This window comes from Artemia sp. Qi Xiang Cuo, chromosome 12 (assembly GCF_049724085.1).
Source record: "Artemia sp. Qi Xiang Cuo chromosome 12, ASM4972408v1, whole genome shotgun sequence".
Taxonomy (NCBI): domain Eukaryota; kingdom Metazoa; phylum Arthropoda; class Branchiopoda; order Anostraca; family Artemiidae; genus Artemia; species Artemia sp. Qi Xiang Cuo.
The window spans coordinates 25,606,415-25,630,915 of NC_142805.1; the positions used below are offsets into that span (position 1 = coordinate 25,606,415).

Genomic DNA, 24,501 nt, shown 5'->3' on the forward strand with positions numbered 1-24,501 from the left:
CTATGTAATAGGGTTTTCTGATACGCTGAATCTGTGAATCTGACGGTGGGATTTTCATTAAAATTCTTTCACTTGTAGGGGATACTTCCCACCTTTTTAAAAAATCGATTAAATTTCCCCAGGCTGGTAGTCATTGATGAGTTATACTAAACCTATTAAAATTATACATTTAGATTCGACACGAAAAACACATTTTTTTTATTCATTTATTGACATCAAAATTCCGTTTTTAAAAGTTTCTATTACTATTGAGCCGTATCGCTTGTTTTTTTATTGTTTTTTTTTTATTACGTATATGTTATTACGTATATGAGGGGGTTCTCCCCTTAGTCAATACCACGCTCTTTACGTTAAAAGTTAAAAAAAATTTGATTCACAAACCCCTGAATCAAAAAGGCCGTTTAATTAGAATAGATAGCTCTTTTGAAAGCACTAAAAAAAACTGTAGCGTAAACAGCGAGGTATTAACTTGGGGGAGAACCCCCTCACATACGTTATAATTTCTGTTCGTTTTAAGTTCTAATATTACTTCTTACATTTCAGTTGAAATGTAATTATTCCGTATATGAAAGGGGCTGTCCCCTTGTCAACGCCTCGCTCTTTACGCTAAAGTTTTTTATTGTTTTAAAAAATATAGTTGTGAGACAGAGTCAAACTTTAGTGTAAAGAGCGAGGCGTTGAGGAGGGGACAGCCACAAACCCCTGAATCACAAAGGCCTTTTAAATAGAATAGATATCTCTTTTCAAAGCATTAAAAAAAACTGTAGCGTAAAGAGCGAGGTATTGACTTGGTGGAGAGCCCCCTCACATACGTTATAATTTCTGTTCGTTTTAATTTCTAATATTCCTTCTTACATTTCAGTTGAAATGTAATTATTCCGTATATGAAAGGGGTTGTCCCCTCCTCAACGCCTTGCTCTTTACGCTAAAGTTCTTTATTGTTTTAAAAAATAAAGTTGTGAGAAAGATTCAAACTATAGCGTAAAGAGTGAGCCGTTGAGGAGGGGACAACCCCTTTCATATATGGAATAATTCCTGTTCATTTTAAATTTTTACGTCACTCCTTAATTTCGGTTAAAAAAACTTGTTTTTTTTATTTAATTTTTGATCGTTTTTTAGTTAATGCAGCTTTTATTTGCATAAAAATTTTACTTTTCTTTTGCTAATTGGATGTCTTTACAAATTAACTTACGTAACTGACTTCTATATTCGTATATTTTTCTTCTGGCAAAAAATACAAAGTTGCAGATTTTTGCAGATATGAGCTTGAAACCTATGTAAAAGAGTTTTCTGATACGCTGAATCTGACGGTGTGATTTTCATTAAAATTCTTTCACTTGTAGGGGATGTTTCCCCCCTCTTAAAAAAATCGAGTAAATTTTCTCAGGCTCGTAGCCTTTGATGAATAATACTAAACTTAATAAAATTTATATATTTAGAATCATCAGCATTATAAACACATTCTTTTGATACATTTATTGACATCAAAATTCCGTTTTTAAAAGTTTCGATTACTATTGAGCCGTATCGCTTGTTTTTTTATTGTTTTTTTTTATTACGTATATGTTATTACGTATATGAGGGGGTTCTCCCCTTAGTCAATACCACGCTCTTTAAGTTAAAAGTTAAAAAAATTTTAATTCACAAACCTCTGAATCACAAAGGCCGTTTAATTAGAATAGATAGCTCTTTTGAAAGCACTAAAAAAGTAGCGTAAAGAGCGAGGTATTGACTTGGGGGAGAACCCCCTCACATACGTTATAATTTCTGTTCGTTTTAAGTTCTAATATTCCTTCTTACATTTCAGTTGAAAAAACTTGTTTTTTTTTTTTAATTTCTGATCGTTTTTTAAATAATGCTTGGAAATCCGGTTTCCCCTTCATAGAAATGTCCCTTACCCCAAAGAAACATCCTCCATGGAAATATTCTCCAGAGTAACCCCTCCTCTAGCCCCCCCCCCTCCAGAAAAAATCCTTCCTGAAAATGGTTGTATACTTCCCAATAACCAATAAATAATGGTGGCAAGTCCGGTGCCCCATTCATGGCAATTTCCCTTCCCCCATTAAAAATTCCTTCATTAACAGATCCTCCAACATAACCACCGACCCACCCTTCCCACCCACTACGATAAAAAAAAACCTCCTGAAAACTTCTGTATACTTCCCAATAACCAATACTATATGTTAACATTGGGTAAAGTTCATAACTTTTAGCCCTCCCTCTGGGAACTTCGGGGGATTAAGTCATCCTAAAAGACGTATTTATCACATTTTCGACCATACTGAACAAAATGGCTATCTCAAAATTTTGATCGGGTGACTGGGAAAAAAATAAGCGTGGGAGGGGGCCTAGTTGCCCTCCATTTTTTTTTGTCACTTAAAAAGGGCACTAGAACTTTTCATTTCCGTTCGAATGAGCCCTCCCAAGATATTCTAGGACCGCTGGGTCGATACGATCACCCCTGGGAAAAAAAAAAAAAAAAACAAAAAAACAAATAAACACGCATCCGTGATCTTTCTTCTGGCAAAAAATGTAAAATTCCACATTTTTGTAGATTGGAGCTTGAAAACTCTACAGTAGATTGGTCTTATACTCTGAACATGATGGAGTGTTTCTCATTAAGGTATTATAAGTTTTAGGGAGTATTACCCCCTTTTTTTGAAAATCAGCCAAATTTTCTCAGGAGCGTAACTTTTGATGGGTACCACTAAACTTGATGAAAGTTATATATTTGAAATCAGCATTGAAATATTATTCTTTTGATATATCTATTGGTATCAAAAACCCGTTTTCTAGAGTTTCGGTTACCATTGAGCCGGGTCGCTCCTTACTTACAGTTCGTTACCACGAACTGTTTGAAAGTCTTTGATTTCTAGGGACCGGGATTTAAAGCAAAATTTTTGTGAAACTCCTGAAATAAAAAAAATTTATTCAAGAATACAGCTTTAAATCGTGACAAAGGTGAATTTGGGTTGAACTCTATATACGATAGTTTATTAAAATCTGATAGAGTAAAGTTCAATACACCCAATGTGGATAACCTCTGTCCAAGTATTAGTTCATTGAACGCTAATGAACCGGATCACCTAAAGCAAAACACTCACGAATCACATGCCAGATAAGAAGGACTTCTAATAACAAGCCTAGAATTGTAAAGGCACATAGAGGAAATTTTAAGCGGGGGCGGGGGTAATAATAAAAAACAATTTGTTTAATAATTTGATAAAATGTGCCCAGAAATTTCTGAAAATTGAGGATTTCGGGGACGAGGGGGGACGGGGACTAAGTCCCGTTCTCTGCCAGTGGCTTCAGCTGGGAGTATGTGCCCATAGATTTTGTCCCCCTCTTTAATTTTGAAAAAGACTATTTGGTATTTTAATTGAAGAATGTCTCTTTTTGGTATTTTCGTTGACAAATCTGAAAAAACAAGAAGTGCTCCTCCCCTAGATTTTGGGAAAAAATTTGTTCCCCTCCCCCCCCCTAAGTTTCATGAATTGAATTCGCCGCTCCCTGCGTATTTCCTTGAAACTAGGATATTTCTGCTTAGTCTTTATTGAAATTCCTGGACACCCGAGAAAACTGTGCGATATCTCTGCTTTTATGTCTCTTTCGTTCTTTTTTACATTGTATAAAAATGGGGGAAGAGCTAACCTACAAAAGATGATCTTCTTCTGTCTTCTTCTTTTTCTTTTTAATGTAACTGTCGCTTGTGCTTTTAGTTTTTCTTTTTTTTTCGAAAAAAAGGGTTTTATTAAAACAAACAAATTAAAAACAAAATCGAATTTTATAAACTTGTATGGCTAAACATCACCCTCTACAAAACCTTACATACGCAATCACATGCAGTCATCCTTAACTCCCCCCTCCCCCCCCCCCCAATTTTCTTTTGTTAAGTGTATAATAAATATTCACGACCTAGCTGGATGTTGAAGACACAAGACTACTCATCTAGTATTTCTCCCATTTATAAAAATATTTCTATTTCAGGGACAATTCGCCTCATGTGAAAGACCCGGTACCTGATTGGGACTATGTTTTCTCTTCGCTGAAGAAAGTAACTGACCTACTTAGGGATCAGTTTCCAAGGTCACAAATTATTCCTGTTTTGGGTAATCATGACGTTTACCCAGAGGTGAGCTGCTTCTCACTCTTTGTGCGCGGTTTTTATTAAGTAAACATTAATCAGAAGGCTCTTGATCAAATTTTTATGCTTGAATTGAATATATGAGCAATATTTTATGTACTTGATTTTTAGTTTCTGTCCCTCCTGTGGCAAGACCGTATCCCGGGGAGGGTTTACCGGGTCTGAACCCCCTCCTCCCACCCCCTCGAAATTTTACCCGACTCGTGAAAAATTAAAAAAAGTACATGTAAGCAAATCTTGATATGGTAAAAAAAATCCCCCCCCCCTCCCCCAAATAAAAATCCTGGGTACGACCTTGCCTGCTGTAAAGTTAATTTTAATGTAACTGTAAATTAGATATACTTTTTTGAAAATTTATATAGCTGGAAATTATCATTCTTGTATAAAACTGATCTGAGTAGCTTTTTTATTTTATGTTGTTTAAAGCTAATATTGTTTTTCACATTCTTGTTTTATTCATTTACTTTATTGTAGATATTGTTACCTCTTTTACAAATTTATATAAATTGACGGAGTACGATTTGTTCTTATCTGTCTGATTTTATTCCCTAGTTGTGAGATTTATCTTATTTCTCTCTTTTGCTTTTAATTATCTATTTAGTTATTTATTTTTAGTATATTTAAAATTGTCTGTAAAAAGTATATCCTTCATACCTTGTGAGGGTTTTGAAAAATTACAACTTAGTAACTATTGAAGTTTTCTCTCTCTTTGGAATCTGGAATATAATTATCTGAAGTTTAATGAAATTAAGTTTAATTATCTAAGTGATGCCCTAGCATTTTTTTTTACGAAGGTTTCCACAGAGGGTTCTCACAGTCCCTTTTAAGGCTATTAGAGTTTTAAGCAGAATATGTGGTACTGTCCTAAAAACTTCATAATTTCGAAATAACTAAAAAAAGGAAAACCTTAGAAAATGTAGGTTTTCTGGTATGAATAGATTGAAGAACCAACATAGTTCTTATTAAAAGTTTTTGTTTTATTTTATATTGATTTTAAATTTTATTAAAATATTTATTAAAATAGTTTTATAAATTACAAATCAAAATCGGTACATCCAGTATTTTTGTTAGGGGGGGGGGGGTGTTGTTTTTTCTGGGGGGTACAAAAAAATCAAAATGCCTCAGAAATTTGTTTATATGCATTTTTGCTCCTTTTTTTTGCGAGTCGGGCGAAAATTTCGCGGTTGGGAGGCGGAGTTAAACTGGGGAGCTAAATTGTGCGTATTTTTTGAATGCTAATCCTAAGGTTGTATGCAGAATTTTTTCGGAGGGAGGGGTACAAAAAAGTATAAAAAAATTTGGTTATATGAATTTTTCTTACGTTCTTACGAGTCGGACAAAAATTACCCCCCCCCCCCCCCCGCGGATACGGCCTTGGATCCTCGTATTTATGGAATTTATGCATATATGGTTCAAAATCGCAATTAGACTGTCTTTGTTTTTAATTTCCGTACTTTGTTTCTTTTTTAGAACAGGTGTTGTTTATTTTCCATAGATTTTCAAGGGACACAAGAAAAGAACAATTTTTATTATTTTTTTATTTCAAACTTAGGTAAAAACACAATTTGTTGCTACTAATTTAGTTTTTAGGTTGTAGGAATACAAGCATCTCAGATTTCAGTTAGTTCTTTAATTTATGTTTTTCTGTTCCTTTTATAATTTACAGGCATCGTGTACATATGTATTTGGTTCTGGGATCCCATGTTGCGTCATTCCCCCAACTTTGGACCAGCGGTTTGTTGGTTATCCACTGTGGATCGACTACTTGCGGTTCTGGCAGCTGCAGAAATGAAACAAGTCTATTTTTATTATTAATTATTCTCCTGGTGATGCTTGACTAAACTCGGTGTGTCGATATTTTCTATCTGACTAAGAAATGAAGAAATGAAAGACGATGAATGAAAATACCACTACAATTGCCTATTGGAGTTTTCTTCTTTTTTTTATTTACGTTCCCAGTAGTGAAAAAATCCAAATTACTGAAAACTAATAAATTGAAAATCATGCCTTTGAAAGTTATATTTTAGCCTTACTTTATGGGATTTTTTTATTTCCATTGGTATCATAATCGCGAGGAAGCATATAACTTCTATGGGATGGCCTTTACAAAACTTTTTAAACACAACTTTCAAAACATTCTTATTTTTGTTTTATTCTTTTTTTATATTTGTTTTATTCTTTTTTTTATTTTTTGTTTTATTCATATTCTTTTTTTTTTCATTTTATACCCATTAGGGAAATGTGTCTGTTGTAGCATGCATGGTTGAAATCAGAAACGTTTTCATTTATTAGTTTTAAAACGTGTAGAGATACTCTGCAGAAATGTGAATTTCGTGAAACGTAAGAATTTTGTTTAAGAACTGTTCCAAAGGGGCTTGAACTGTCCCAAAGATCAAATAGGAACTTAATAGCTACTGAACTGGCCTATTGGAGGGGAGGGGGGTAAATGGCTGGGATTTTCCAGTAAAATATATCATTTTTCTCATGAAACATGAGTATCTTAATTATCTGAAGATATTTTCTAATATTTAAAATCCCAAGTTGTTCACAAAAAACAGATCATTGCGTCTTGGTGGATGATTATTATTTCTTTTTGTTTTTATTCTTCTGGAAAATTAAAATATGGTGGTGTTGTTTTTGTCTGATTTCATAATAATCAAATGAAAAATTAGTTGTAACTTAAGGTCCTTCGCAATTTTGGCACTTGTTCCTCTACAAAAGTTAGGTTATCTTTTATTTTATTGTCCGCTTTTTTTTCTAGTTCTGTATTTTACTAGCTTTGTTATGCCCCGAGGCAGTCCCGAGACATTTACCATTTGTGTAAAGTCTATTTTCCCTCAGAGACAAGTGCTCAAAAAAACGGTGGACCTCACACCAGAGTTGTCAAGCCGATCCACTCAAAAGTCCTCAAATTATTTTATTATTCAGATTACTAATTCGCGGTTTTCCTTTATTTACCCCCCAACAGGGATCCCCGAAATGGTCCGAGTTGGTCTAATTTGAGGCGACTCGGGGCTGTTTCCAACACCCTCTTCTCTGCAGGATTTCTACCCTGGAAAAACTGGTGGAATTTACGAAGCTTATCTGAAAGAAGGTGGCTGGGAAGATCTATTATCAAACAGAGCAAAAGGATCATTTGGCGCTTGTGGTTTCTACTCAACTATGCCCAATAAAGGGCTAAAGGTAAATAAATTCGATTATAAACAGGAAAAGTAGTGGCTGGGGATATCTGATTACAGGGCAAAGGGATTCTTTGGTGATTGCCGTTTCTACTCAATTATGCCCAACAAAGGGCTAAAGCTAAATAATCTCGATTATAAATAAATAAAGAAGGTGGCTAGGGGTATTTCAGTTTTACGGGGGAGGGGGTACTTGCCTCGGGTGCAGAAATTTTAGGGGCGCAAAATTTTAGGGGCAGTAAGTGCAAATAAATGGATCCCGAAAATTTTGTTTTCCCATGTCTTCATCGTCATTTTTTCGAAATAAAAGTAAGAAGACCGAATTTAATTAATTTCAATGTTTAGAAAAGCTGTAGATGTGACTCTTGATCAAATTAAATAAAAAAATCAACAGGTTTCTTCAGATGAAAGTAAGGAGCAACGATTAAGCTTAGAACGAACAGAAATAATTCCGTATAGGAGTGGGGTTGCCCCATCTTTAATACCTTGCTCGTTACGCTAAAGTTTCTTAGAACTTTAAAAAAGCTTCTTATTCTAATTAAATGTTCTTAAAGAATTGGAACAAGAAGTCAAACTTTAGTTTGCCTATCAAATTCTTCAGATCAGTGGGTTTTTCAAATAAACAAAAAATAAAACAATAGAATTGCATTTTTGCTTGAAAAATAACGCTCTCGGCAATTTTTTGTTTTTATGGATACGAAATATTAAAGCAAAGATCTTCTAACACTGATCTGATTGCCGACTCTTCATTTAATATGTATTCTGCTGTTGCTTTGGAAGAATGCTGTAATTGAAAAATATTAATCTTGTAATACTGCTAATATTGTGTCAATGAGAAGTCCAAATAAAATAGAGCTTGATCTAAATAAAAAAAAAACTGCTAATATTTTATTTTTCTACTCTAAGGCCTTTGTTTTTGGTCTTTGCCTCTCTTTTGGGGCAGGGCGCTAAGCTCTCAGACATGCTCGTAAATGCAAAACACCAAAGATCCTCCTTAAGGCTTACCACATAATGACTTACCACATAATGCTTACCACAAGTGACTTTCACATGACAACTAGCTTACATGTCGTTCGCTGCTCCGATGCATAAAGAACAAGGGAATAATTTAGCAACCATTCGTAATAAGTCATCCCATAGGCGTCAATTTACGAAAATAATAATAATAATTTATTTAAACACTATAACAAAAATTATAAAATTTCGAAAAGAGGAGTCAAGGGGAGAGAGGAAAAAAAGGAAAAAAGACGCACAAAAAAACAGACCGGAAAATACAAAACTAGAAAAATACGAGAAATGAACAAAGAAAAATTAGGACAAACATTGTCGTAAAAAGAGTAAGAAATCAGAATCAGAATCATTTTAATGAAAATAGCTGTCATAGACACATTAAAAAAAATGCACTAAAAGGCGCTGTTTTTTACATGAAAACACTTCTCTACATTTTATTAAAAGCACTTGTAAAAAAAGGAACAAAGGAGTTACTAAGTCTGTTTGTGCGGCACGAGACGGGCATAAGTTTGCTGTTGCTTCTGTTTTATTTGCGCGGACAGGCATTTTAGGTGGTAATATTGTCCTATGTACAGGACTAGACAATAAAAACTGGCCAAAACGAATCATCAGCTGAAAACGGCGATCGTGAAGGCTTGCTATTTCAAGTGAGTTCAGAGCGGAGCTGTAATCTACATATTTGTCGCAAAGAATCATCTTTACAGCTCGTTTCTGGATCCCCTCCAAATCATCACTTAAGTAATCTTTGGATGAACTTGTGGGCCCCAGACGGGACACGCATATTCAAGGATGGGTCGAATAAAAGTGAGGTACGCTGTTTTCAGCTGATACACTGGAAAACCCAGGCGGTGCATCGCCACCAGTGTCCGCATAGCATAATGTCCCTTCTTAACCAGCTCTTGTACATGAATAGAGAACGAACAGTCCACACTAAAGGTGACACCCAAGATAGTCGCACACGAAGCAGAAGGGAACAAAGTCGCGGGGTAGGTAAAATCGCGTTTAAGTGGGTTGAACCTCAAAACATTTGATTTATTCTCATTAATTTGAAGACTGTTCGCAGTACACTGTGATTTAAACTGATCGAAAAAATTAGGGTCGAACTGGGCTACAGCTTGCGAATCCTTTACGTGGTGTTTAAGAAGCGCAGACAAATCGTCGACGAATTTAAAACGATCGTCAAAGTCAGAAAGTACATAGTTGATAACAGCCAGGAAAAGAAGAGCTGCTGATTTGGTACCTGGTGGGGCGCCACATGTAATTTCCACCCATTCCGATTCAATATCACTGGGAAAAAGGGCGTACACTTTTTGATACCTGTGACGTAAGAAATCAACTACTAATTGGAGGATGTGCTTACGGGCACCCATTGACTTGAGATTCTGGGCGGCAAGAGGGTGCTTAATCAAATCAAATGCCTTTCGGTATTGTACCAGAAGTAAATCTACAAACGAGCTTCCAAACTCCAACCATTCAACTACTAGGTGATAAAGCCGTACTAAATAAACAGACGTGCTGCATCCCTTCAAGCAACAATACTGGAAGGGGTCAAGTGACGGTGAAATGTCCGTGAGAAGTTCACGATATATGAAAGATTCTGCAACCTTAGCAAAGTTCGGTGTGATCGAAATAGGTCTTAACTGATCACATGTCTTAGGTCCTTGAACTTTGGGTATTACGCGAACATAGGCTCGCTTCCAAGCATAGGGAAAGGTTTGTTCACTGAAGCCCTGATTGATGATCGATGCCAATGGTCTGGCTAAAAACAAGGCATATTCGCGAATAAGTTTGACCGGCAGCTCACCCGGGTAGGAAGAGCAATTCGGTTTGAGTTTTTTAAGTTCTTTAAAAACAGCAAATTCGGTATACTGTTTTATTTCGGCGGTTTCACAATCCAATAATAGATCAACCAGTTCGGCGTCTAGCCTTGAGGAGTCGATGGTACAAATGCCAGCAAAGAACTCATTTACGTCTGAAGCGCTCATTTGAGATCCGTCAGGCTTGGGTATTTTTAGCTCACTGTTAACTGACTTGCCAGTCATTTGTTTCACTGTGGAATGCCACTTCCGACTGCTACTTTGGACAAGGGTTACTACCTTTTCCCGAACATAATTTCTTCGCTTGAAACAATTGACTGCCACGATTCGATTTCTAAGTTTCGCCGCCGCGGCTATTTGTCCGGAACTGTGCAGCTTGCACCTCATCTTGATCATTTGTTTGAGATCGCTTGTGATCCATGGCTTATCGGACTCACTTACCACTACAACTTTAGTGGGAAAAAACTTTTGAAACATCTCTAACAGAAGAGAGTTAAACTGCTGAACTTTGCTATTCAGGTTTACTATAGAACACAGGTCGCCGAAGCAGTAAGTCCCGATCCACCGACCGAAATCGCAGATTGATTGAGAGTTAAGCGGACGAATAGTCACTTTGGTTCTCTTTGGCTTCGGTTGGTTATTTTTGGCTTGCCAGAGAATTACATAATGATCTGAACTCTGGAGAGGACCTAACGACCGAGGGGAGTAATAATTGTCTCTCATGTTTGTAAAAATTAGGTCTAGAGTACTGCCACTCTGGTGCGTAGCAATGGTAACTACCTGCTTCAGATGAAGGACACTAGATACCCAGTGTCTGTTCGTCTGGTTAAAATCTCCAGCTATTATGAAGCCAGGATAGGCATGGGCACGACGAAGTTTATCGATGTAGGTCTGTGAGTAGCTGATAAGCTCTTTCCTATTTTTTGCACTCTCTGGGTAATACACAGATGCAATTATCAAACATGAGAACTTTTTTGATAGTTTGGATGGCTTGCACTCTACCCAGACAACTTCGTGACACGAATCGGTGGGTATATTTAACAGTTTAGACGAAATGTCATTACGAATATAGATACCAACGCCACCACCTTTTCTACTCAAGCCTCTATCACGGCGAGTGTTGAAATAGCTAGTGTAGCCTTTTATTCTACCCATTTCATCAGTGAAATCCCAGCATTCGGTAACTGCGGCAATAGGAACAGTCACTTCTCTCAGCAGTATCTCCATCTCGTCAACTTTATTTGTTAAGGATCGGGCATTACACAGAATGAAATTCGGAAGCTTTGCCTGCGCTGATAACTGGTTCAGGACGTAATAGCGGGGGAAATTCATCAGAGAAACACGGTAAGATTGACTGCAGCTGTGATGGAGAAAGAGTGGGAGGAATTTTGTATCTTTGCAAACATCTTATTTTCACATGAGTCCTTGGTTCACATACAGCCGTCCTCCGGTCAGAAAGACGTTCCTCAGAAACATGAACGGGCATGGCCGTCTGTCTGTTTTGCCACCCGCCTTTCTTTCCACGCCGCCTACGCTTTTTTTTTAGCACCACAATCAAGAAGTCGTCTGCTGGCCGTTTGAGTAATCCAAAAAGTCGCATACTGACAAATGTACATTGTGCTGTAGTCAGGTGAAATGAATTAACTCTTCTTAAGTATTCTTTTTTATAGGTAAAAGTCATTATGATTGCACTTAGTGAAGCTAGGGAGGCCAATTCTTTGAAAGAATGCACCGTCAAAAACAGTTGAGAACTCCACAGAAACAAGCTAAACTAGAGTTTAGCAGCACCATCTATATAAATCAAAATTAGATGGCGCTGTAGTCAGTTGAAATGAATTAAGTCTTCATAAACATTCTTTTTGATAGGTAAAAGTCATTAAGATTGCACTTAGCAAAGCTAGGGAGGACAATTCTTTGAAAAAATGCACCATCAAAAACAGTTGAGAACTCCACACAAACAAGCTAAACTAGAGTGGCGCAACAGCATTCTGCTGTTCCTATGCCACGGAGGTAATCGTAAAAAAGACTGCAAATTTAAAATACACTGAATTGATGGATCTTTTTTCTCGCCTGGAGAAAAAATACCACACAGGGGCCAAAAAGAAAATATGTGGGCCTAAAAAAGTGTTATAAAGGTGGCCTAGTGTACGTCGGTCGAACTGACCTCTGACTCGGGCATGTGCTCCATATGTCTTTCTAATGTTTTCTTTGAGACTATAGATTATGTGCTTTTTTGTATCGCAAAGAGTTTTGCCATAAGGAAGGCCAAGATAAACCAAAGACTTTTCTTCTGGAACTACAGTACCATCTGTATTAATAGAGAGAGGACCATCTGTCGGATAATACCAAAAATCAAAAACTTAGTTTTGGACGGTGCAATGGTTAACCCTATAGAATTTAAACTTCTAGAAATTGAAGTCACAGCTTCCTGCAACCCAGGTAGATTCTCACTAGACCCCGGCGCCGCGCCGATGAGGGATGACCGGCGGCGGCGGGGCCGAAAATAGCGCGCCACGCCGCGCCGCCCGTAAGATGTCGGCGGCGCACCACCGGCGCGATCAATGTTGACCGCAAACATTAATGTTTTCATCAGTCTTTCTCAAATCACAGCTTAAATTTACAACAGATTCGAGCCTATTCATGAGTTCAAAAATTCACAAGTCGCTGGCTGGAAACTGGTCTTCTTTGTTATTCATCAAGAGAAGTAGAAATCTGGTAGAAACGAAATGGCTGTGACTTTTCAGAACCCTTGCATAATATGACTAGTCGAAGTATCTATTAGCTATGTATTTTTAACATAAATAATTATCGAAATTAGTAGTTTTTTTCATCGAGCATTACTGCATACAAAACTTCAAATAACGTATCACAAAATTCGTCAGTTATCTGGGTAAAAACTTTGAATATAACTCTGAACTTAGAAGCTTAATTTTTTCATAATAGTTCTTGTCTGTACTTATTTTTTCATAACTAAAACAGATTAAACGGATAACAACTATATTGATTGTTTTTTTTTTGGTCTCCTGGATTTCTTAGAAGCCATCTGACGCTAGAAACAGGTCTTTAGATACAATTTAAAAAAAATACATTTAATATATTTTTTGGCTTCTTTACAGAATATATATCATGTAGGCTAAGGCTGAACTGCTGCTTTTTTATTGGTTTTGGCTGCTCTTTTGGATATTATTCATTTTTCTTTCGGGGATTCATTCCAAATTATAAACAGATAAATACCTAATATCAGTCAAATTATAAACTGCATCTAAAAGGAGTAAATTTATCAAATTGATAAATTCAGAATGAACACTTCACATGAGAAAATGTCAATTACATTGAAACAAAAAACACTTAATGGTTTATTCGGTATGAAGAAAAATGAAGTACCAGCTATTTCCTTAGGTAAAAAATGAAAAGCTCATCCGTTTTAAATGTAATTAAATGAAATAATATACAGACTGTAGTGGCTCCAGGAAGATGTTGTGATTTTCTTCCTAGTTCGTCACTTTTAATCCAAGCAAAATGTTAGGACACTTAGTATCAGTTATTGAATTTAAGATTTGATTTCCAAATGCTCACAAAAATTACCAAATTTAAGAAAGTCGCAACAATAAGTCACATGTGATCAAAATAGTCAAAGACTCCTCTTTGATCCCCACCCAGGCTCAAAGCTTCTGCTATGGTCATTTTCATGGAAATCTTCAAAGAGTTTCTTTTTAAAATAGCTTTTAAGCGTAGTTAGGGGTATTTAGCCTTTTTTGCTTTTCTTCAAAGCTTTGAAAAAAGTGTTATTTTATTCCAAATGTTACATTTGTTTTATTTGTGCATATTTTTGGTAATCATTTGTGGGGTGATCGATTTTTTTTAAACCACTGTAGATACTAAAGAACGTTGCAACATCTAGTACCCTGAGGTCAAAAGACTGTCAAAGACTCCTCCTTGAACCTTCCAAATTGAAAGCTTTTATTATGACCTAGCCTTTTAATGTAAGTTGGGCACTGGACCAAGGGTGCCATTGTCACTCGAGCCCAACTTTAGGTGGGGATGTCGATATTGCTTTCGTCACACCAATTCGTTTTAGTGTGAATCTGCCTGGTACTTATGAATGAATGTTTTCAAAGTAAACTCGTTTCATCAATAAGAAAGTATAACTCACGAAAATCTTGTTAATTTTTGTCAACTTATCAACTTTTTGGCATCCCTGCTTTCAAAAAAATTAATAAATCAAGGTACTATCACTTAAATATAATAATTCCCTATGCCTCCCCCCCTATGGATACCGCGTTGATAGTATGTCGTCTCTGCTTTAAATTAAAAAAAAATTAACTTTTTGGGATCCCGGCTTTCAATAAAAAAAAAATTCAACGTATTATCATTTAAATGTAATACCTACCTACCCCCCCCCCCTCTGGATACCACCTTGATAGGATACCGTCTCAGCTTTCATTAGAAAAATAATTTACTTGATAATTAACTAGGTCACTATATGGTTCAAACAAACACGCAAAATAACGTTGAACAGCTTAGTGTTCCTTGAAAAAAAAAATTTGAGGGTAGGAGTAAATGGGTACAAAGACAACAACAAAAATGTCGAAATTATTCAGATATACCTCAAATTACTGAAAAACTGAGTCATAGATTCGCCGTGGCATCCAGTAAGATCTAAATAATCTAATTAAAAGGGAGTACACAAAAGCCAAATTAGGCCAGTAGCCTATGAGAAATCGCAAAATACCCAAGACAATGAACAATTCCTAATGGGGGGCCCTGGGTCTATCAAAATATTTCAATGGTATCCCAGGGAATTTGATATCATTTTCTTCTGAAAATAATATTATAAAAAATAATTATCTTTTTGGCATCCCTGCTTTCGAAAAAAAATGAGGTATTATCATTTAAAAATGATAGCCCCCTATCCCTCCCCCCTATAGGCAATAATTTACAATTTATTTATGAAGCATATTTTGGGGTAACTTCCGGTTCAATCTTTAATTCCCCAACCTTGTACATAGCTTAGTCTATGGCTAAATTTTGTCTCAATTGAAGGTTGTTTTTTTTTTGGGGGGGGGGGATTAAAAATGTTTTAGAAAGAAGATTGTACTTTCTATCAGGGTTCCTCAGTTGAGTGTTAAACATTAAGAAAATCTTATCTAAAAACAGGAAAAAAAAAAAATCTGTACACTTACGTGTCAGTACGAAGAGGAATGTCCCGCCGATCAATTTCAAAATCATGTTAAAGGCTGGGGCTACGTAGCTGTGAATGTATTCAGCAATTTTTTTTAACTTGAAAATAAATTCCTTGGTATCAACTGATTTATGCAACTGCAAGTGGAAAACTGCATTTAAAAGGGCTTAAACTCATTTCATAAAGATGATTCTTTTTTTGTCAACATATGAAGAACTGTGTATATTACAATATTTTGCAATTGCATATTGCATCTGTCTGGTTTTTATGCAAAGTAACAAAAGAGACGAAAATTAATGAACAAGAGAGTAGTGAAGAATATGGTATGCAAAGTAATATTTGGCAGGGAAAGTCACTGGTGATAAATCGCTAGGGGTGGCACCGTGATTGCGTGATTTTCGGGGATTCGGGGAACCAAATTTTTTTTCGGGGTGGCGCATAGATTTTTGGGAAAATACCCAAAACTTCGGGGATAGTCCAAGCCCTGCTTGATTTCTAATCAGGCAAATCGAAATACTAAACCACACGAGAAGAAAAAGCTCCGACTTTGCGGTTGACGCAATAAAGAATTGCCGCAAAATTAATTTGAAGTCGACCGAACGCCGCCGCCTCTGCCGACGGTGGCGTGCCTGCGGTGCGCCGGCGGCGGTACGACACTTCGGCGGCGTTCGACCGGGCCTATCGTCGGCGGCGTTCGGTCGATCCGTCGGCGCGGCGCCGGGGTCCAATTCTCGCCTAATAATAGAAGGTCATCAGCGTATGAAACATGACTGATATCAAGGCCATCTAGAGTGACACAAGGATGCAAAATCATTGTAGCCGAGCGAAGACCTACATTGAAAATTATAGGACTAATCACTACCCCTCTTTAACCCCTTTCCTAACGGGTATCTTCCTCGAAATTAAACGGCCAACTCTGATTCGAGTGGTAGAATTTTAGTACCATGACCAAAGAGACTTGCAAATGAACGAATTCAACCCAGATTTCAAGAGAGACAAAATGGATTGGGAGTGCAATATGGAGTCAAATACTCCAGATATATCGATTGCACAAGCGAATAATTCTTTCTTGAAGTACTCTTACTGATGAAGAATTGAAAGAATTTTTCTGTGAGCATTCTGAAGACCAAGACTTCTGCGGAACCTGAACTGATTGTCTCCCATATTTGTTCTATCATAAGCCTGGTCAAAAATAATTTTTAATAAAAGCTTCCCAAGAATCGAAAAAACTGTAATAGGCCTGTAAGAAGAGCACACAGAAGGGTCTTTACCTCGTTTTGGAATACAAAAAGGTAGGCCCTCACAAAATGACTTTGGTACATAATTCTGAGGCAAAGTAGCTTGAAATAGAAAAGTTTGGGAGAGCCATGGTTCAAATGTTCGGACATGATACCATCAAGACCCGCAGACTTACTTGATTTTAGAAGTCATACCCGGTTTTCAATATTAGAAGGTGAAACTGCAATAAAATTCCTATGGGGATTTTAATCACGAAAATGCATTAATAGTTTTGATTTAAAGATGGCGTCTTGAGGAAGAGGGTCAGTTGCAAAAAACTTTAGAAAACTGTTTAATCCAATTTTCCATTGAAATAACATCTGGAGAAGAGGTTGGAAAGGATGTCAATCTAGACATGTGATGCCATAAATGGGAAGGGGTATTACTGAGATTAAATGATAGCTCAGTGATTTGATGCCTTTTTCCACGAATGGACGAGCTTACGGAATTTGTTCTGTATACTTTGTAAGATGGAATAAGACCCCGGACCGTAGCTTATCAGCCTCAATCCACACATTACGCCAAAAACTTTTGCCTCTGTAAGGCCTGGATACATAGACCAGCCTATTTTCCTGGTACCATTCCTAATTCTTTCAAGAGGAACGGAAGCAGTGGCTGCGATTTTTAGAGCGTGAACTATCTGGGTCAGATAAAGCTCAAGGTATAGGAGATCAGATGAAGGAGAAGTAGCTAAAAGATGGAAGGGAACTTTAATTTTATCTTATAGAGAATCTAGAGTAAGCTGATATAAATCTAGATTAATATAATTCCAATTCAGTTTTTCAAACCATTTGAGCACGGAGTTAGTAGGCAAAGATGAAGGGTCAATAGGGACTAGTAGCTCTAGATGAAAATGGTCACTTAAAACAAGTTCATTGGAGACGACCACCGACTGAGACCATAACTCAGGTATGTTCAAGGTCAATGCGGAATCTATATTAGAAACGCTTATAGAAAAGTGTGTGTAATCGAAACAACGTGTTTTGTCCATAATACGAGATAAATCACTGGGCAAAGAAGATAACAAAATTTGTGAATGGGGTAGGGAAACGTCAGTCAAGTCAGTGTTAAAGTCACCCAAAGCTAAAATCAATTTTTACTGGCCCTGATTTTTGCTAACAACTTAGAAAATGAAACACATGCTGCTGCAAATCTGATCTAAGCGAATATTGCGGTAATTTGCTGGTAAATAGTAAAAAATTTCCCCAAATCAGCAGCCAGAAAAAATTCCGAAAGCTCAAGTAAAGTACTCCGAAACCTATTCCCAACTGCGATCAAAAGACCGCTAGACGGGTGACCCCTAGTACTCTTGGCAGGCTGTATGTAATAATAAAATCACAAAAAAAATTGAAGGCTTGGCAATTAGCTGGTACTAGTAGATGTTCAGAAATACAGACAATATCAAAATCACTGAGTGTTATACCTATTAGATCTGACCTCTTGTTCTTAGCACCGCTTAACATATTCTGGAAAAAAACGCTATTAGTTAGAGTCATAAAGAGAAAAGAGAACGAAAAAACTATGCGCTTTTGCTTGCTGTTTTGTTTAGTACCGTACAACGAAAACTAAAACTACTGTGATTGCCACCACAATTGATGCACTTCACCTGAACACTGTGGCAGGGCTCCTTATTTGAAGAGCAATGGTCTCCCGCGCATCATGACCATTTAGCTGTTTTAGTACACTTAAAGATTGTGCGACCAAACGATTGACAGTTATAACACTGAAGGGTTCTCTCTATCGGCTTATAAAATTTGAAGTGTGTATAGTCGATTCCTAATCCCATATTTCAGTGCACAATCGAGGTCCTCACCACGTCGAAAAGACAATAGAACAATTTCAGATATACCGAAACTCTTAGCACTCATGATATCACTACAGATACCTGGGATAGTTCCCACATCAAAATCATTATCGATATAAACAATCCCGAAAAAACTCTTGTTTGATTACTTTGCTTTTCATTTGCACAGGCATGGCTCTAACAACTGCCGCCGCAGATGCGGTGGATTATACCTTTCTTGTTGATAATTCTCTCCATACCATCAACTTTTAGATTTTTAATAAATTCACTCTGTCTATCTGGATTGCCATTCTTTAGTTCGGGAGGTGGATTAGATATAATGACGGGAATTGTTGTTTCTCTTTCTGGCCTTGAAGGCCAATCCAGTGGACTAAGCTGGACAGTGCTGGATTCACTTAAAAAAAAAAAAAATCTAATAAACTTTTGCAGTCATTTAATCTTGACGCAATAGAACAATTAACGTTATTAGATAAATAAGGAACTTCATTGGGTTCAGTTATTACCAAACCTGGAATAAACTGATCATCACACACGAGAACAGAATAAATCATACATATCAACCGGAAATGAGGCTGGTGGGTGGCTGCCCCTATGACCATCAAGTAGGTCAAAGTTAAATTTTATTTGGAAGTATTGAATAGCGTCCTTTAAGGCTTCTTTGCTAAAGAATTTCGGATGTTTCAAAATTTTGTCTTTTTCTATATTCTTCTTAATGGATCTTTGGAAAAAGTTCCATATAGCCTAGGGCTGATAACCAATCCTACCTCCATTTTATATTTCATTCCATGTTTTATATTTCAACCCCATACAATATTCAATAATCAACGTAATGGATAATGCTATGCGAGCAAAAACTCCCGAAAACCAAAGTTACCGGTAAAAAGTTTTCCGAGTAATCTAAGAATTTCCCTTTAGATGTTGTTTGCTTGAATGAAATGAAATATAATCCGATTAGTTAGATGTTGACACCTTGAAAACTAGTTCAAAACTGAATAAAATATAGTGAGTAGGACAAAATGTATTTCAAAATCTAGGGAGGGGGCATTTTGTTTCAATGGAAAAAGCAAAATAAAGATGCTTTTTCAATAAAAAAAACTAAAAAATTTTATGGAAAACTGGGAGGGAAATACCTCCCCTTCAGTTGACGTGTCTGTGTCCCCTCTCAAAAGAAAAAAAATGCATATATATAGACATTTGCACCAATTTAAATAAAGGGGCATTTTTAAAGTCATGTGGCATCGTGACTAGGTAATTGTCACATGGCCCTTAGGAATATCATGTATTTTCATTAACTTTACCAAAACAGCAATAGCGAGATTGTTTTTTTAGTTTTGTTTATAAACTTTACTATTACATCGTAATTTACGATTGTAATGTAGTAGCCTGTATAAGTTACTAAATGCATTGTATCAGAGTATAGGGTCGTTTCCCGCTTTTCTAAAGTACCGTGCCGTTTTCTAGGGAGAGTGGAAGTGCAAATGGGGGCGGGGTCAAACTTTTGGAAAAGTAAAAATAGGTGAATCGCAGATATCTTGAAACAGAGCGAGAGCGGTCTACGTATGATACTATATTCAGGGTGTCCCGTGCAAAGTGTTTTAGCTTTTTCTAAACACTAACCTGTGTTATATATCAATCTTGTATATGTAAGCAAGTAAGGAAGGATATCTTGTGGGTGGGGGAGGGGGGGTTCTAGGCTAAGTGAAATTATGTTTTTAGACAAAAATTTTAAGTTTTTCATGCGGTGTTTTGTGTTGGGTTTTCCGTGCTTTGTTTGTATTCGATTTTTTTTCGTTAATTCGCATTTCGTGTTGTATACACGTTACATTCTTTTTTTGCTCATTTTTATTTTATCACATTTGATTTTTTTTTTTTTTTTTGTCTGCTAGGTTTGTTTTCTTGCTCTGAACACTAATATATGTTGTAAATTAATGTCGTTTACCATATATACACACAAGCACCTCCCTTAGTTGAGTCTTTTATGGTGGCTGGAGGGGGGGGGGGGAACAGACAAGACGAATATTTTCATTCTATAACTCTTTAATTTTCCATGCTGTATTTTTGTTATGTTTCCCATGTATTTTGTTTGGAGCCAATTTGATTTTCTATTTCTCCAATTGTCGTTTTACATACACATTACATTGTTTTGTTTTCATTTAATTTCATTATACTAGATTTATTTGTGTCTTAACTTTTAGGTTCTTGTTCTAAACACTAATCTCTACAATGTACCTGACAATTTAACCAATAACATTGAAGACCCATGTGGTCAGTTCACTTGGATGGAACGAGAACTGAAGAAAGCTGAACGTGCAGGCACAAAGGTAAGCTAGCGATAATATAACGATAACATGATAATATATAACGATAATATGATTAATGTTTTGTGTCGTAAACGTGTTCTTGAATTATTGCTTATTTGTTGTTGCCTTTAGCATAAAATTGTAGGTAACAACAAATTTAGCCTCTAAAAACGCTTTCCATACATGAAGGGACTAATATTGTTTTCACTTTTGGATGTATAGCAATAGAAATTGCCAATAATTTTGTTTGCCGTTCCCTTAGAACGAATGTAATAATGAACTATTGATTGATGACAATTGCGTTCCTGAACACACCCATAGTTCTTAAAAACAACATGGCAAACGCTTTGGCAATAGTCCATGTTTATGGATTTTACAGATGGCAGTATTCCTCGATCTATTTATAGACAATATATTAATTCAAATAGATTAACAGCTTAAAATTTAAATTGCTAAAATGCATGATTGGTATACTCTTTACCAGGCATAAAAAGGACTAAGGCGCCTAGGCTGGTTAAACTGAACATAGAATTTCGCTTTCAGCCCCCCCCCTCCTGTCTTGACGATCATTCCCCTCCCCTTGTGGCAATAGAACCCATCAAACGTTTCTGGTTGCACCTTGCATGTTTTAGATGCTGAGTTTCTCTCAACATCTAAGCTAAGGGTTAGAGAGACACGAAAAGTATTTTTTTTAGGGTAAAAGCGGATGTATTTATTCAACAAGGAGGTATTTTATCAACACTAATTTTGAGCATTTTTTACGCTGACTTGCTTAAGTCCGAGAGTTTCCCTACATAAAACTGAATGCTTTATCTATGAATCTATGAAGATATTCATGGACATATAGAGGCTCAAGTTAATTCAATCCTACTTGAACTGATCTATTGGTGGATAGCATAGCCTGATAAAAAAAAGAACTGAAAACAAAAAATTCCGAGTATTTCGGCTTTACGTCGGAAAACCTTTATTAATAAAAAAAGAAAAAAAAATAGACTAAACAGATTAGAACATAAGAGAACTACATTAAATTACAGAATTACTCTGAACTGTGTGCAGTTGTTATACCATCATAATGAGTTCCTTAGAGCTTCTGCAAAACGACTGTAATAGGTTTTGTTGGACGAGTGTCTAATTGTTTGTCTTAACTCTTCTGTTTCCATTTTATTTCTTGCCTATCCGTTTTTCTTTTATTTATTTCTTCAGATTGTTTTATCTACTTTTTTCTGTAGCTTTGGGAAAGTTGTTGTTTAAATTGTCAAGGAAAAAACAATTAATTTCTATGTTTTTAATCGAATTTGAGCTGTTAAGATATTAGCGTAATGTTTTGGGACTTTGAGTCCAATTCTAAGTCTAATAGGCCTACGTATTCTTAGTACGTATTCTACGTATTCTTACATATTCTACGTAAGTCTCATAGATCTACTTCAAGTTACAATTTGTCACAGAGCTCTTACAGTCAGTCACAAAAATCCTTCGTGTAGCAACTTATAAATCCTCATTTAGAATATGCAAAGATTGGTTTAAAGGACTGGTCATGGACATTAGAGGACGTTAGAGAAACATAGGATTTAAAACATACTAGAAACTTGATATCTCAAACAACATAGTTCTAATATCTTCTAAAGGTTGAAATGGGGTGTGTATATAAAGAAAAAATATATTTTGTTTTCCCCCTTTTTTCGAAAAATATTTATTCCAGGTTCTAGTAGCGACTTTAAATATAATCCAGCGCCTTTATATTTATTCCTCTTTATTTATTTCAGGTTCTAGTAGCGGCTCATATTCCTCCTGGTTACTTCGAGCGTTTTGTTGCTTCTCCGTTCTACAACGAGATTCATAACAAGAAGTACATCGATCTTCTGAATGAGTTTGGTGACGTCATACTTGCCCACGTCTACGGCCATACACACACAGACTCTTTCAGGCTGTTCAGAGCTGATGAAAATGGTAAAATTGTATTTCTTTTCCTTGGTGTCTTTATATATTTCTCAGACAGGGCTGCAAATCATCTGAACTGTTGGATCTATATTTGAGATTTTTCTGGGTTTTCCTAAGCGTGTACGTTTCAGCAAGACTGTTATATTTTAGAGCTGTTTTAAGCAAGAAGAAAAATAAGACACGCTCTGCTTTTTGAAGTCAGGTACGTTTGCAACTGGGACCTTTGGGCTCCTGTACGTCCCCCCCCCACACACACATCCCAGGAATGTTGTTATTATTACAAAATCCCTTACTAGCCAAAGTAGCATAAGAAATGAGAAAAATACAGTTTGTGTATACTTACCTGTGAGGACTGGAGATCAAATACGCATCTCCCCTCGTCGAAGTCGCCTTGAAATACACCCCCCCCCCCCTACCCTAGCAAAACTGTCCCTATGAGTTTCAACTTGATCTGCGAGCCATCAGACAAAACAGGATATATTTGCGTAAACTATAGCATTGGAGATTGATCCCCACCTTGTCTTCAATCAGATTCTTTATCTATCTACATGTGTAAAACCAATTTTTTCTCCAAAGTTGCAATTTTTACTCAAAATGAGGGATTTTCAAAAAAGGGATGCTAATGCTGTCTATTATAAACGTCCATTGTAAACTTGTTTGTATAGTTTTTGGTCAAAGTATTTAGATTTGGTTTAGCAATCTTGCCATAGCTTGTACAGCTTGGATAAGAGATCCGAATAAACGAGAGAAAACAAACCCGACACCTACTTTCTCGAAAATCTTAGAAAAGCCCTTTAACCCTTTAACTCCCGTTTTGTGCCGGTGGTAGAAATATTCACTTTTAATGATGCTTACATCATCAGGAAGAGTGAATTTAATTTTTTTGCTTAAACGGAGCAGAAATTTATTTTTAATGTTCTGGAAGGCTTCCTAAAAATATGCTAGCATACCTACTAGAAAAAAAAACGAACTAAAATTAGCTCAAAGGAAATATCATTTGATCAATTTTGCACCCTTGGGAATTCCCTGTGGTGCCAGCGCTTTGATTGTTAAGCTCGCTGACAAAAGGGACGTAAATTTCCATTGTTTTTTCAATTAATTTTCAGTCAAACCACAGATTCTTGACATCTCTCGATGATGGCTAGTCCCCTGGGAGAGTTTGCTAATGGACCCTTTGTCTATTTGGCGGTCAGCCGACATAGAGACTCACAAAATGATATCAAGGTACCCCCAACGCCTTAACTGACCTAACCGAGTATGACGGCTTTTTTTTTTTACAAGTTTCGTGTTTTGATATATGCAAATAAGTGTGTTTCATATATTTTTTCTTACGAGCGTTACCTATTAATGATGTTTTTGTGCGTGATAGGCCTTTTTTTGCTTGCTTCTGAGCTAGCAAAGTTTTTGACAAAAAAAAAAATCGAAAGTTGAATAAAAATAAATCTCTTGACAATTAAATTTAAAATAAAAACAAATATATTCTATAATTAAAATAAAAACAAATCTCTTGACAATGAAATTTTATTTTCTTAATAGCTTTAGGTTTGCTTAAATTTAGTGACGTTGAATAGTTAAATCTAGGTAGGTACTAATAATAAAATACTTAAAAAAAACTAACAATTTATCAACGACTCTGAAGCTTTCATGTTGACCTGTTTCGAGCTATTTCTGGCCTTTGAAAACAGAGGAAGAGGGCGTATTTCTCGTGTATAACTGAAAATTGATCTCTTGAGCTAGATTCTGTATTCTAATCAATTTTATTTTAAATTTAATATACTGGATACTTCTTTTATATCTAGGCCCAAGTGCAAGCTCTAGTATCAGATGAATTTTGCAGGTTTCAGGTGT

At 36.3% G+C, this 24,501-nt stretch overlaps 1 protein-coding gene across 3 annotated transcripts in view; it reads left to right on the plus strand.

The window, feature by feature from the left end:
- Positions 1-24,501, plus strand: part of LOC148945922 (acid sphingomyelinase-like phosphodiesterase 3b) — an 83,797-nt gene that overhangs the window by 51,512 nt on the left and 7,784 nt on the right. For all 3 annotated transcript variants that reach the window (XM_089097838.1, XM_089097837.1, XM_089097836.1), the window contains exons 4-7: positions 3,988-4,132; positions 7,187-7,327; positions 20,611-20,736; positions 22,479-22,662. In XM_089097838.1, coding sequence (XP_088953964.1) covers positions 3,988-4,132; positions 7,187-7,327; positions 20,611-20,736; positions 22,479-22,662 — 596 coding nt within the window. The remainder of the gene's footprint in view (positions 1-3,987; positions 4,133-7,186; positions 7,328-20,610; positions 20,737-22,478; positions 22,663-24,501) is intronic.